We start from the raw sequence: 17,000 nt of genomic DNA, 5'->3' as shown, positions 1-17,000 counted from the left end.
GAGAGAGAGAGAGAGCGCGCGCGTGTGTGTGTGTGCCTGTGTGAAGAGGGAGGGGGTCATTCTCTCTCTCTACATTTAAAATTACAATTAAATTATATTTTAAACAAAACGTTGAAAGTAACAACTAATAATTAGCATTATTATTAAAATTATGTTCCTTACATCTTGATGGCATGTCAGTTTGTATGCTGCAGTGTTTAAAATGTATCGGTTTGTTTAAATTGTAATTTTAAACAAATAATTTTAAATGTAATTTTGTAATTTTGAAGATGATCTTTCCCAGTTTGACGATTTGAATGTTTATTTTATTATATAATATTTTATATTATATTATAAGCATTTTATGAAGATTAATTGTAACAAGTGGTGTGTTGGCTCCTTTTTTTATATTATAATTGATTTTAAAGAGCTTTACCAATTTATAATTTTTCTATTAATTGATAAAACAAATTCTATTGTCTACAAATTATTATACTATCTTTATTAATAATTTATTGGTATTTACAGCTAACTGAATTATAACACAAGTATTATATCATGCATTCTTGTGTCTGCGATAACAAATATTTTCATATCTGCAATAATCAAGTATTTTTATATCTGCAATAAGATGCAACATTACGTAGATTTTTACAACTGGACCCTATATTCTGTAACTGCTTTACAGATATTTTATATGGTGAAAAAGCTGCACTACGACAATTGTTGGTAGACGTGTAAAGGCAGTTACGGAATCGCGCCTTTGAACACTTTAAGAAATATAAAAGTAAATTCAAATGGATGTGTAAACTGTATAATAAAGTGTTACAAATATTTTGAAAAACTTGTTTAATTTTGTTATCTATAATACTATACAGAGTTTCATTTAATTTTGCTACCCAAAATAATTAGTTTAGTTTTAAAAATATGTAATATATTGTATTCTTCTTAATCCTAATTGCATAAAGTAATTGTAAAAGTATAATACTTTGTTATCTAAAATTTAAACGAAAAAACAAAAATTATGATATAACTATCAATTCAATAAATATATTAAATATTTAGTAAAATTAAATATATGAGTATTGGTATACAGGATAACACCAAATTTTGTTTCCACTTGTCCTAAGTAGAGCAAACTAAACTGAGTCCAAAAGTCTTCTATCATTTTGCAATTTGCATAATAATTAATGAGATATTAACGTTTAAAGATAGTCAAATACGCGTGTCCGCTCGATCTTATTATTGCCGAAGGTACGGCCTACTTTAGTCTACCTGCTCAAGACGAGTGGGACCGAAATTTGATGCCACCCTGTATATAGTTCTAATCTTATGGCATATAGAATGATTCGAAAAGAATGATAAATATCAGTAAAGAACGTGTTTTATACCAATCTAAAATAATAATATTGTCTTTATCGATGACTGATCCAAAAAATTCAAACAATGGCCTTCTTCATATTCAATAATAAATTTGAGTGTTTGTCATGCTATTCATTAAAAGAATTTAAAATTTGAGTGACCTTATCTTTAGATACGATCATAAAGATATCATCAACATATCTAAAGTAACAGAAGCTTGAAATTCTAAAGAATTTAATACTCTCTCTTCTAAATCCTCCATTACAATATCAACTGATGATAGGGGAAAAGGGGAAATACATAAATATATCAAATGTTTGTTTGTAAATGAAAGATTAAAAGTAAAATATAATATGTCGATGTTAAGACAAATTTAACCGTATTAATAAATTCATCCTTTGGTATATGTTCGTGGCACATTTAATGGAGTCCCACCTTTTCTCTAATCCATCCAATATCTAACGGAATATTAGTGAACAGAGAAGTAACATCCAATGAAACCATTATCTATGTTGTATCATTTGTCATTCCAGTTAATTTATTGTGAAATTCGAAACTATTTTTTATTCTACTCTTTGCAGGAGGAATATTCTCGGAGATAATATGTTGTAAAAAACTAGCTGTAGAATATAGAGCTGTTAATTGAAGAAACAATAATTCTAAAGGGATTATTCTTCCTTGTGTATTTTTGATACATATGCTTTCGGTAAGATAGAATCACTTGATCGAAGTCTTCACAATTCTTTATCGGAGATAAATTCTTTCTAATGCCATTTTTTAAACATATTATTAAGATGTTTTTCAATCACCATGATCGGATTTTTTTTTAACTATCGAGTATGTTTCTGAATTTTCTTTAGGTAATTCAAGAACCTTGTTATTATAAAAAGTTATGACTACGGTTACATTGCCCTTGTCCGGACGTGTGAAAATTATATCTTTGTTATTATTACACCATTGTATTGTTGACTTCAGCATTTTATTAATTTTCATATCCAAAAAATTGAAGTGAGGATTGTTGTGGAGGAACTGGTGGAATATGGGAATAGTGATATAATTTTCGATAACAATCCTAAGTTATTTCTATTTGAACAGCTTTTAATATCCTTAATGAATTTCCTGATTGATTTTTCTTTATTATTAGAATCTGGGAGATTAAAATTGCTATCTAGTTGTAACAAATTTGTTACATATGTAGGAATGATTTTCTCGCTTAAATTGGCAAACAATTTTTATTTTTGGTTCATTCTAATGAATTAAAAGAATTGCCACTAAATTTCTCAGCTTCAATATTGATGATGACTAAAGATTCATTGGATTCAGTCAAAGAAATATTTTAGCTAAACTTTAACATTATAGTTTTTTTTGTTGTTCTTAATACAAAAAGAATGGATAGGATATCTTTGGAATTTTCAATTTCTTTTTTCGCCATTAATCAATAAATCTTTTTATGTTTTAAAAATAATCTTCTTTCACATTTATAAAAGGAATTGAGACGAGGAGGATGTGATAGAATGTGTTGCCATAGGAAAAAAGTTAATAAGAGTCCAAGTTTGATACAAGTCTGCGACAAACTGATTTTCGATTTCAACCGGAGAATTTAGCAAAATTATTTTATTGATGGACACCATGTAATCTACTGTTGACAAGTATTTTAATCTTCTTATCTTATTATAATTTGTCTTAATACATTTTGATGTTTTAAATTCTTTATATATTGACACTTCATTGATAATTTTTAAAAAATTTTTCATTGTATTCATTATTTATTTGATTTATTAATATTGTATTTCTGTGTTTTAACACTGAAAAAGACTTTGTAAGCCGAAATATTATTTAGAATATTACTTAGTATTTATATTCTTATGTTATTTGTATTAACTTAAAGTTTTTCTAATTATAAGCTCGAAATAAACTACGACACTGTTTAATTTTTTTAAGAGAATTTAGTTTGCATTTTAAAATATATTTTGCGCCGATTTTCTTTATCTATAATCTATCATCTATCTAATTCCTAAGTGTATCCATCCTGTTAATTTTAAAATAAACGTTGACAGAACAGTATATTTTTTTATGTAATATATTTATTTATAGGTTATATAATATATAATGAAATACAATATAATATATAATGAAATAGAATGTATTCTAATTACTATCTATCTAATAAAGTGAATTAATTTCTATCAGCTATTGGCCCGTTAAATTTTTGTTTGCTACTGTATCTCCTTAAGAATAAGTATAGGATATTTTCCAGCAAGGATAGTAACATAATGAGTCATTCACTTTTATTTAATATTAATGGGGAACAGCAATGATTCACTGTGTTATGCTATGTTAGAAAATTTCTTCTTGTTAGAAAATTTTTTTCAGTCATTCTTTATCAGTTTTATTAGTTTTCATTAAAATAATTTGATTTTTCCAGTAGGTATATGATTCAATTTAAAATTGTTTAAAGGTCCATTGATTGTAGTATTTCTCTATTTATCAATCTTTATGTTTATACTTAATATATACGGGTGGCATCAATTTCGGCCCCACCCGTCCTGAGCAGGCAGAGCGGATCAAACTGAATTGTAAGACACGATTGTAAGGCACGTGGGCTGCGACGAGCGGGGGATGGCCTAGCAAGCGTGTTCCGCCGTTCGAACTTAGTGGCTCGCAGTGATGCAGTACGCGAGGCGCTTGCCTCACTTTCCGCATGCGATCGGTGAGCCATATCTTCGACAATAATATCAGACGGACGCTCGTATTTGACTATCTTTAAACATTTTCATTGTGCAAATTGCAAAATATACAAGTATAAGACTTTTCGACTTAGTTCAGTTCGCTCTACCTGCTCACGGACAAGATTCCATAATTATCTTTACACGCCTATTGACAGTTGTCGGTGTCGTTGCGCAGATATTTTATGATGAAAAAGCTGCGCAATGATATCGACATCAGTCACAGAATATAGGTCTAGAATGGAATTTGACGCCACTCTGTATACTATTTTTACATATCATTATAGTATAATATGTAGAAGGTACTTGACTGATGAAATTATTTCATTGTCCATTATATCTATATATTACTGCTTCTAACATTTTACTAATATTTCTACCATTTAAATAAATTTATACATGTATGTGAACGTTCGAGTTGTTTTGAACAAATAACTAAATGAATTAGTACAAGTTCTTTTTCCTTAAGTAATTTTACTAGAATTCAAGTGCAAAGAATGCAAGCAAGGCGAACAAATCTATTTTCATACGACAAGTATTATATATCGTCCGATAAAATATTGCTAGCTGAAATATCTAGAAAACAAGCTCTCCTATTGAATATCGAATATTATACATCGGATACGCAGTATTAATCCTACAATATAGCACGAGCCGAATACGTAGCACAGAAAAAGTTCGCACTCAGTACGCACTGCATTCAGTGCGGTCTGCCGAATTCGCTAATTGCGAAAAACTAAAAAAAATGCTATAATATATGTAATGCATACTACAATTTTCCTAAGTTTTCGTATGTGATACTTTTCAAGAATAGGGCCCATGATCGATAAACAAATCGAATTTTCTGAAATAAAATTAAGTTTTCGATAAATGGAAGGAAGCAACATTTTCACCACGATCGAAAGTCAAATATTTTGAATATTGCTCGGTTCATGGATATCGAAGCAATTATAATAATTATAATATAATAAGAATTTAATGCTTCATTTTCATAGTTTTCTGAGAGCTAATGAACATGTGTATGTAAAGAATATTTTTGAAAACTTGAAAAAATGTGATAAAATAAAAGCATAGACGCATGCTTTAAAAATACAGAATATCACGTAAGACAAGAGTGTGTTCGCTTTCAAACGAGAGGATTATATGTTCCCAGGTAAGTCAATATTCAGAGGCAAGGTCAAATGACACTTAACCTCTATGTCACATGATCGTTGAGGCATAATTAATACACAGATCAGGAAATTAATTTATATATTGATTTATAGATATTGTCTCAAAAAGAAGAAAGTTGAAACGAATCGCTGTTCCGTGCAACTTGCCAGGTAGATATAGAGTACTGAACTCTAAATAGAATGTGACAATGCTCATTTGTAAAGGAGAAGAAAAAGGAGTTTCAAGCAAGAAATATTATCAAATTCAAGCAAGTTGAAAATTTTATCAAATTCAACACAAGTTGAAAATCCTGCTGTTGTTCTGCAGGTTGACAATGAGCACATAGACAATCCTATAGTTGGTTCTGTAAATGACATTGAATTGCATCTGAATCTTCCATTGCTCTCTTATTTTAAGATTGGTGTACAAATGAATAGCGCTGATATCATACAAGAATTTTCGAATTTTATAAAAAATGAGAGAGATTTGAGTACTATAACAGGAATTAATTCTTTCAAAATTTTGGACTGCATTGTAGAACTTATAAAGTAGGCCATTAGAGATCAATTGGAGCAACATCAAAATGAATTTATATGCTGTAATTATGATTACTTAAAGTTTAGACAGAATACATCATACAGTTTACTAACTGTTTTATTTCCTTGTTATACCGCAAGAAATTGCAGATGAGTATTTTATGAGAAGGTGAATTATTGAGTGAAACTCTAAAAGTGGCAATTACTTGACCATCAAAGCAAAATATTGAAAAATATGCCAAAATGTTTTAAAGAGTTTGAAGACGTTAAAGTAGTGATAGATAGACAGAAATATTCATATAAGAGCCAAAAAACTTTGTTGTCAAATACTCACTCATTCTAATTATAAAAAGTCATGAACTGGTAAAATAATGGGTAAAATGATGGGTGTGGCACCAGACAGAAGTATCATGTAAGTAAAGTCTGGAATGGAATAGCATCAGACAGCTATATTCGAATAAAGTGACTTAATTCATTTATTACAACTTAGTGATGCAGTCATGATTGACAAAACTTTTTGATTGATGAAATATGTGTCAAAAATGATTGGAAGCTTATAAGACCATTTATAAGATTGTTTTGAAAGACAATTATCAAAAACCGAATCAATCATGACAGCTAAAATAAGAAAGACAAGGGAACGATGTAATCAAAGAATAAAGACATTCAAAATCTTAGACGAAATAATGCTTATGAAACTTGTGCCACATTTAGCAGATATTTTTACAATAATTTGTGCCACAATCAATCTCAGCTCTCCGATATTGAAAGGTGATAAGTTCATGAAACAATAATTTATTTCTTTATTAACTTTTTATGTTCCTAATTATCAGGGCGTTAAAAAACTGAACGAATAATTGTATGAGAAAGAAATGCGATATAGTTATAGTTATTATGTTAACATAACTATTATAATAATACTGATCACATTTTTGTATCAACGCTTTTTAAAATTTTTATATCAATTTTAACAAATTATACTTTTTAATTTTAAGATCTTATATATAGTTAATGTATATAATAAATTACTTTATTACTTTAAATTTCTTTTTTCAATAACATTGTATCCTATAAAAATATATAGACTTTGATCCCAGTGGCGATAGAAAACGGATTACAATTTGTTAACTATTTTTTTAAACTGTTGTACATATCTCTAACCTTGTTCAACATTTTTTAATAAACATATTTCATGCAACATAATATTATAATAAATGTTCTTACTGTCAACATCTTTCTCGCAAAATTTTGGTCAAACTCGATGAAAAAACCAACTTTAGAACCAACATACTTTTATCAAAACTGGCATACATTACAAAGAAATTTTTTTTTACATTTATGATTATCATCCTTAACTGCACCTGCCCATAGTATCTGTGTTTCTTTTTTAGCTGTACGCATATTTGTTCGCATGTCTATATCAAACTTTTACCTACTTCTGTTTCGATTGTAAATGGTCGTAATTTTACCCTTGAATGGGCATTTTATTTCTAATAATTCGGATAGCTTTTCGTCTTCAAAAATTACATCAGACGAGTAAGCAACCCAGGGATTCGAGACACTAAAGCAATTTCAAATACTTGTTTCTTGGAGACTTTTTTGAACATATCCCAAGCTTGATCCTCTACCGTTTTCTCATATTCTGTGAATTTACTTCTGAAGCTTTTTGAAGTAATATGGTCATCACACTTTTTCTTCTAGTTAGTTAAGATTTTTATTCTTCGTGTACGTGTAAAGATAACAAGTTGAACCTGTTATTCGAAATCTTCACTCTTTGTTTTTCGCTTTTTTGCCAATGCGCAAAAAATAATTTTGTATCCACACATACTTCTATAAAGTTATTGATCAATGTCGATCAGTGTTTGAATGCAGTTCCATTTATATCTTCTATTACCGAGAAATTTAAACAATTTAAAGTAAAGATTCAAAAGTCGGATTTTATAGTATCAAAAAATTACAGAAATTTATCAAAGTTCAAAAAGAACCTCGATCCCACTTTACAAGATCAATTGCTTGGATTGCGATGCTACATATGTGGGACAAATGGGTAGACAATTAAAATCGAGAATTGCTGAACATCGCAACCACATCCAGTGGAATATTATCTCTACACACTCTGTGATAATAGAACACAGGTTGCAGCAGGGACACGAATTTGATTGATAATATCATAATTCTAAATGAAGAATCGTACCATAATAAACGCCTAATCTCGAAAATGTTAAATATTAAAGAAAAACATCCTCAACTTACAGATATAGAGACTTCACAAAGCGTACATATTGATAACAAATTATGATTTTATAGCGCTAAGGTCATGTTTTATATAATATGTTGTAACATATCAGTCAGTATCAGACTGTCACAGCAGCCACATTATATAAATTTATACTTCTTAATTTTTAACTTTTTGATTAATAATTTTATATATTTATACATCTTTAATTTTTAACTTTTTGACTAGGAATTTTATATATTTATACAATTTTAATCTTTAACTTGGTGACTAATAATTTTAATAATTTCACATATATTTATTGATGATCATAGTGACTGATCATAGTGACTTCATAATCATAGTGACTGATACAAGCTTAACATGCATCTTATCTCCATCATTGGAAGAATGTAAGACTATAACGGTGAGTTCTTTAATATAGTAATGAAATTGCTTGTAGATCTGTACCTAAAAGATTATAATTTATATATAATCGTGATTATAATTTATAGATAATCGTGAAAATTCTTTACCAACCGATCATTCAATGGATTGCGAATAATTTCGTTTTCACTCTGCATCTGTGATGTTATCGGATTCACATAAGATACGGATTACATATATTTATAAGAATATTTCAATGCGTCTTTTATATCGTTTAATGATTTAATAGTAACTATTCAAAATACACTGACTTTTTCATTACGTTTTTGCTCTGAGAATTTATAACATCTGATGATGGCCCAATTATGATGCTGAAACATGTCATGTAATACAATATAATATTAGTACTAATTACTTAACTAATTAAGTTTTAAAATTAAATTTATATTATTCATTTCATATTATCATTTCAATTTATCAGATTGTTGAAACTTTAAACGTTTATTACATATATCATTCGAATTTGACTCTAATTTACCCTTCTATATATGTGATGTTTTTGTTATTTAAAAGTCTTTTAATGTAACTGTTTTAATACAGCATATTTGCAGCTCATTGGTATTTAAATCGCGAATTCTTCTTGATGTCATTGTCTTATATTCGAATATGATTTCTATTGTTTTCCTTTTTCTTCTTATCATCTTCAAACATAACAGAATTATGTCTTCCATCTTATTTTTTTAATCAAAATAAAATCCAGAAGCCTTTCCATGATTTTGGTTTGGAGAACCGTAACATTTCTTTCTTCTAACTTGAATTTTTTTGGTGGCATGCGAAAACAGTCGTATTGCAAAAGTGTTGTATGCGCAACCAAGGTTTTCCACCGTAACAGTGCGAATTTGTAGTATGATTGTTAGCATGGTGTAAGAAGTAATGTGTATACTCGTCGATTAAAAGGTTACACTTTTTTTAAATAGTTTCGAAATTCAGTCTGCTCACCGAGCGATTAGTTCTTACTTATGGATCCATAAATTAAAATCAATCGCTCGGTGAGCATTCCGAAAATCATAGAAAAAATCTGTTGCAAACTTTTAGTCAGTAAGTGTACCATTTCCACGATGCGCAGTGAGTTGTAAATATTGGGGAGATCTATCAACCAATCAATTTTTGAGTTCATTTGCAGAAATTCACATGATTCGTTCTGCAAATAAGTACACTGCAAATTAGTACAATTTTAATTGGTCGAACTCCGCTATTATACACAATGTTTTACCTTATATAATTCCACTATGGTTGGAATACCATAAGATGCTAATGAAAAGAATATAGACAGACACAATGCATGCGAATGTGTACATGGATATGATTTATCGTATTGTATTTTGACTATAAATACGTGGACTGCTAGTCCACATTTTTGCTATAGGAAGTGCATACTCTAGAGGTTTGTTCGCGTTCGCTCCAACATGCTTTAATGTGTGCCTGTTATATCTTCTACTCACTTCAATGAGAGTAAATGCTATATTAAGAGCATTTTAGAGCATGTCAGAGCATACGACGCGAACAAACCTTCGGTGTCGCCGAACTGAAGTTGATTGAAGATTGTTAGGCTTCACCCCAAACAGTAAAGACCGGCAAGTTTAAATACGAAAGTTGCCATGCTTTTTAAATACCGTTTCTGGCCGTTTTTTTTCTTCTTCTTCTATTTTCTCTTTATTTGGTTTTCCGACTCAAGTACAAAATCACAATAAGTCTAAGAACTCGACATTGTTTGTTCGTGTAAATTACGTGTGGAAACTATTTCGTACGTATAGATTGCAAAGCTTTCATATTAATCAAATGTTGTCACAACTTGACAACTGAGACGCCATGTTATACTAAGAAAAGATAAAAATATATAAATTTTGAAATTTGTGACCGTTCTCGGTATAAACTCCACTTCCCAGACATGGATTACGGCGTATACTTTATTCGAATTGGTGAAAGAGGAAAAAAGTATTTGTTATACAAAAATTACATGATTTAATCGGTAAAACAGGAGGATTCCCTTAAGCCGTAATCACACTACAGACTCTGACTCGACTACTGACTGATATTCAGACTATTATTCTACATCATAGCAAGCCAACAGCTGACTCTGACTATTACTCGAGAATAGAACTCACTCTATTCGATCGACTTTGAATCGAAAGTTGGAAGCTTATAGTATGATTACGACTTTAAACGCATAGTGGAAATATATAAGGCGAAACATTCCCGTGGATGCGCCGTAAGAAAGTGCATATTTAGACATTTGAGTGGTTATTCCAGTATAACCAGCGTTATTACACATAGAAAATGCATATTCGGACATATTTGATTGGCTATTTTCAGTATTGCTACCGCCATTATGCGTAATGTTGCATATATTATATATTCCCACCACGAAGTAAGAAAGAAGGAGACTCAACTCTGTGAAAAAAGGTGGAATTAAGAGGGAATCCGCTACCGGAATAACCTGCACATTCGGACGCCATGTTTAAAAAGTCAGCTGTAGAAGTTGCACACGAAATATCCTATTACTTTGTGCAACTGTACGTACGAGCTACATATTTTTTGTTGTTTCTTCGATTTGTACTTTTAATTGTGAGGTAAATCTTTTTTACTCGAACAACTTTTAAAGGATCAAGCCACAAATAATTGAGAGACACTAGTACGGGAAACACTCGTAACTGCTCTTAACGCAAATTTTGTTATAATAATAACAAAATTTGCTTTATTAAAAATTACAGAATAAGTTCGCAAGTACTGATAAAATGGAGATAAAATGGATAAATCCAGCAAATAAAGCAAAATAAAATGAGATAAGGTTGATATTGTAAATGGCGTCCAAATTTGTAGGTTATTCTTCTCAGCGGATTCTCTCTCAATTCGGCTCACAAACCGATTCCACTACGGTTTTACCATTCGCGCGCTATGAAGTTGAGCTTTTTCTCTCTTACTTCGTGATTTCCACCATGATTAAACGCATAAAACGTGAAATCAAAATGGATTTCACAACAATAAACAATGTCAGTATTGCGACAATATTTTTAATTGATGACCCTAATGAAAATAACAGTAGCGAATCATCCAGTAGCAATTCTGATAATAATAGTGACGAAAAATATGAGGACAGTTTAAACACCAGTCAGGAATTAGAAATTTTATATTCAATTTTAATGGGTGAAACACAACATGGAGAAATGAAACACAACATGGAGAAACAGTTGTAAAAGAAAAATAACAGATTTTGTTGAGAAAGTTATGCTTGGATAAACAAGGTACTTGTTCAAAGAACATTTTTGATGAGTGTGAATATTTTCATGTTTTTTGTTCAACTCGATTGAACGAATCTCATTTTAAACTTATAAGAAGTCTGTACATTCTTATTTTATTTATATTCAATTATTATACATTAATTTTTATATATCAAGCAATTTTTATATATCAATATTTTTATATTCAAAGCAATATCAAGAATTACATCAGCGTTACATTTTGCAGAATATATATCTGAAAACATATGAAGAAATATGGAAAAATAGTTATAAAAGGAAAAATAACAGTTTTGTTTAGGTTATTTCTAGATACATGAGGCACATATTCAAAGAATATTTTCGATGAGGCGTGAATATTTGCACACATATTGTTTGTTCTATTTGATTGAGCTTGCTTTAAAATATTTATAATTGATCTGTACATATTCTTATTTTACATATTCAGTTTTTATTTATCGATTCAAAGCAATGTCAAAAAATTACAACGACTTCATGTCTTGCAGAATATATCCAGAAACATTCGATGTAGTGTTACAAATTAATTGAGAACTATGAGCTATTAATGCAATTTCCTGAAAGGAAATCAATTAGTCCGAACTCCTTATTGCAATTTGATTTATGTCTACTCCTGATTCCGGTTGTGTTCCGTTTAGCATATAGCATGCATCTTTCTCATAATCAATGTTTAGCATTAGCTGCATTTCATCAAGCGCACGATGCACTTTGAAACAGAATGATATTTATCGCATGAAACATAAAATCAAAATAGATTCCATAACAATAAACTACACTATCAATATTACAACATTTTTAATTGATGACACTAATGAAAATATAAGTGAAATGACAGTAGTGAATCATCCAGTAACTTCTGATGATAATTACAGATGATGACAAAGAGTATGAGGACAGTTTAAGCACCAGCCAGGAATTAAAAATTTTATATTTAATTATAATGATGGGTGAAATATGTGGAGAAACAGTTGTAAAAGAAATAACAGATTTTGTTGAGAGAATTATTCCTAGATACATGAGGTACATATTCAAAGAACATTTTCGGTGAGTGTGAATATTTTCGTATTTTTTGTTTAACTCGGTTGAACTCGTTTTAAAATACTTGTAAATAGTCTGTACATATTTTTATTTTACGCATATTCAATTTTTATATACCAATTTTTATACCAATTCAAAATAATGTCAAGAATTACACCAACTTTACATCTTGCAGAATGTATCCGGAAACATACGAAGTAGTTATAATTAATAGAATTGAGAGATATTAATGCATTGCCTGAAAGGAAACCAGTTTCTATCGAAAAGCAACTCTTTACTGCAATTTGATTCGTGTCTATTCCTGACTCTGGTTGCGTTCCATTTCGCACATAGCACATATCGTTCGCATAACTTGCTTAGCGCATTGGCGTTTTCTTTCATCGTGCGAACGATGCACACTTTGAAAAGGAACGATGTTTAACACATAAAACGTAAAATCAAAATGGATTCCACAACAAAACTATAATGTCAGTATTGCGACAATATTTTTAATTGATGACACTAATGAAAATGACAGTAATGAATCATCTAGTAGCAGTTCTGATGATAATTATAGGGACGAGAAGAATATGAGGACAGTTTAAGCACCAGGAATTAGAAATTTTATATTCAATTTTAATGGTGAGTGAAATACATGAAAAAACAATTATAAAAAGAAAAATAACAGATTCGTTTAGTTTATGCGTAGATACATGAGGCACATATTCAAAGAACATTTTCGATGAATGTGAATATTTTCATGAGTGTGAATATTTTTTGTTCAATTCAGTTGAGCTCGTTTCAAAATACATATAAATAGGCTGTATATATTTTTATTTTACATATACGATTTTTATTTATCAATTCAAAGCAATGTCACGAATTCTTACAGGTTTATATTTTGCAGAATATATCCGGAAACATTCGAAGTAATATTACAATTAATCGGGCCAGATCTAAAAGCTATTAATGCATTACTTGGAAGGAAACCAGTCTCCACCGAACAGCAACTCCTTATTGCAATTTGGTTTATGTCTACTTCTGACTCTGGTTGCATTCCGTTTAGCATATAATATGCATCATTTTTATAATTAATGCTTAGCACATTGGCTGCGTTTAGTTTCATCAAGCATACGATGCACTTTGAAACGGAATGGTGTTAAACGCACAAAACGTAAAATAAAAATGAATTCCACAACAATAAACTAATAATAAACATTGTCAGTATTGCGACAATATTTTTAATTGACGACTCTAATGAAAATGACAGTAATGAATCATCCAGTAACAGTTATGATGATAATTATAGTGACAAAGAATATGAAGACAGTTTAAGCACCAGTCAGGAATTCGAAATTTTATATTCAATTTTAATGGTGAATGAAACATGTGGAAAAACAGTTGTAAAAGAAAAAAACAATAAGATCAATATGAATTCCATAACAATAAACTACAATGTATTGCGACAATATTTTTAATTAGTAGCTCTAATGAAAATGATAATGAATGAGTAGTGAATCATCCAGTAGCAGTTCTGATGATAATTAGTAGTGACGAAGGATATGAGGACATTTAAGCACCAGCCAGGAATTAGAAATTTTATATATATATTACAATTTTAATGGTAGATAAAATGATAGATGAGACCGTCGCATAAGAAATAGACGTAGGATCGTACAAAAAGCTATAAATATATACGCTCAATAAAGAGCAAATATCATGAATGTGTTAGAGATATTAGAGCTCGATACGAAGGAAGCGCTCGACGCCACCGTCTTCGTGACTATATGGAAGAGTACTGAGATGAGTTTCGCGACCGGGCAATCCTGCTTACAGACCAGAAAAAAACCCATGAGTATTCCTCGGACGAACTGAAGAACTGAAAAAGGATTATGAATACACGGATCAGAAGTTCTTTCTTGGGTTATCTCAATTATTCCGAGGGGACGCTCTAACGCGGGGAAATCAAAAAAAATGGGAAACATGATGAGATTTCGTAGAACACTTCAAGAGCACCTTTTCACAGAGCTTCTTTTCACAGGCGGACGCCAACTGCTGGAAGACGTGCATGCACGAAAACAAAAAACCGGAGAGCCATACGTAAAATTCGCGATTGCATTGATGGCTCTAATGAATCGCGCAAATATAACGAGAAAATCGTAGCAATTAGAATATCTCTATCGCAATATGTATCATAGCTAAATATAAATGACGAATTCATTGTTAGGACGTACACCCAAGGATTTCGAGTCTTTCCCTCGGTTACTTTTTTAAAACTTCCAAAAATTTAGGTTATTTTGTTTTTACGTCAAATTTAGTAGTAAATAGACATAAGGTTTAGTCATGTCGTTAATCGCGCACGGACTATAAGCATTAATGTAGAAAAGTCAGTTTTTCAGTTTGTGAAAATTTTCGAGGAAAAGATTTGAAGTTCTTGAGTGTACAATGCACACGGGACTTGGAAAGGGAAACTGCAGTAATTTTTTCTGCGAAAAATTACTGATCCTAGAAAAAGCCAAGGCCAAAGAAAAATTGGTGAGGCGAGATCGCCGCTGTCGCCGCAAGAGTGCTGCTTGCAATGCAAACACGGAAATATATTCATTTCGAATGTAATCGTCTTCTTCGAAAAAATTCTGTTTGCAGTGTGGGAAGGACGGCGTCCTGATAAAAGATTGCCATCCATCGCCGCTGGGAAATTCCATGGACTAGGGAGCCTCCCCCTCCTCTCGCCGGTTCTCCGAATAAACTAGACTCCACAACTGCATATTACCGTGCACTTGAGGCGTTACTCAATACTGGCTTCGAGATATCATAAATGGATCGACGAAAGGAATGATTCAAGTTGGGCGGAACAGTTGTGGAAAAAAAAGGGGAAGTCAAGCTAGCGGACGAGCAAACTATCGCGCTACTCGGATGCATGCACGTACCCGTCGAGATTACCGACCGCTGGTTCCTACATATATTCCAAATCGTGCCAACTATGAGTAATCTTGTAATATTAAGAATAGATATTTGGGCAAAAATCGGGATAACTGTCTTCCTGCCCTCCCCCTTTTTGGATAGAAACAAGTACACTACGGCCGCGACCGGGGGATTGAATAAACGCACTGCAGTGGAGAGCGAGTTGCAACAATTGTGCATTTTATGTCGAGTTGTCGTTGTTCGAGATAATATCAAAGCCTTTCCTTACCTAGCATTATATCCAGTTTAAACCGAATGTCCGTCCCATCAAACAACACTATAGACTATATAACCCGGCGATATCATCAACACCGAAAAAAATGAGGGAAGAGAGAGTCATAGAACCCTCGCATAATTCCTGAAATTCGCCAGTCGTAATAAGAAAAAAAGACAGCAAAAATCGTTTTTGTATAGATTTCCGATGCGTTAACGAAGTAACAGAACCAGATGCAGATCACCTTAGCTTAGACAAATGAAGGGGGAGGTAGTGAAATACCTGACAACATTAGATCTTAAAAGCGGCTATTGGCAGATATCACTGCATCTACTTATTACGTTTATAATTCCGAAGAAAGGGTTGTATCAATTTCGCGTAATGCCCTTCGGCGGATCCGTTAGATCCATAAAAACAGAAATAACTGTGCCTCAAATATAATAATGTATTAAATAATCGCATGAACTAAAAACGATTTTATAAATTTATTTAAAAAAAAATAAAATTATATATATCTATATGTAACATTTATTTGTGTAAAATTTGAAATTCTAAGTTTTTCATTTTCAGAAATTTCGTGTGTATGGCATGTAAAGATTGCTGCTCAGCTTCCATCCCAATCTTCCCATACAAGAATATTAGAGAATGTAAATTTTATCGTATATATAAACGAGTAAGTTAAATAGATAACTTCATTTCATTTTAAATTTATTAACATACATTTAAAATTAAAAATTAATATGTAAAATAACATAAAAATATAATAAAATTATACATCATAATTTTTTATACAAAATTTTCAGGATTTTCCTGCAAATAACATTTAGTGACTACTCGGCTAAATTCTACACTAATTTGCTTTTCTATATAAAATAGATATCTTTCATAATCCTTGCGAATCTTGTGAGGTAAAAAGGTTACCTTGTATGGGAAGGCTGAAAATGAAATTGAACCAAGTAATTTTTACATATTATCTAGGAAAATCTTTAAATTGAAAAAAATATTTCGAATAGTCCTGTTAAAAAATTACAATAAGATATATAATTTTATTATATGCTATTATGTTCTGTTATGTTTTATTTTTAAAGATTAAACGCATATTGAAAATATAAATAAATCTATTTAAAAAAATTCTCT

The 17,000-nt window shown here is 30.8% G+C and overlaps 1 protein-coding gene across 1 annotated transcript in view; it reads right to left on the bottom strand.

The window, feature by feature from the left end:
* The window catches only part of LOC105623327, an 11,557-nt gene extending 4,118 nt beyond the window's left edge, over window positions 1–7,439 (bottom strand). Inside the window, exons 1-3 of the mRNA XM_012204724.1 lie at window positions 7,384–7,439; window positions 7,192–7,316; window positions 7,047–7,142 (exon numbers count right to left, since the gene is read on the bottom strand). Of these exons, the coding sequence (XP_012060114.1) occupies window positions 7,047–7,142; window positions 7,192–7,316; window positions 7,384–7,439 (277 nt within the window). The remainder of the gene's footprint in view (window positions 1–7,046; window positions 7,143–7,191; window positions 7,317–7,383) is intronic.
* Between the last annotated feature and the right edge of the window lie 9,561 nt (window positions 7,440–17,000).

The sequence above is a fragment of the Atta cephalotes genome (assembly GCF_000143395.1).
Source record: "Atta cephalotes unplaced genomic scaffold scaffold00055, whole genome shotgun sequence".
NCBI classification, from domain to species: Eukaryota; Metazoa; Arthropoda; class Insecta; order Hymenoptera; family Formicidae; genus Atta; species Atta cephalotes.
This window is presented reverse-complemented; position numbering and strand designations above follow the sequence as displayed.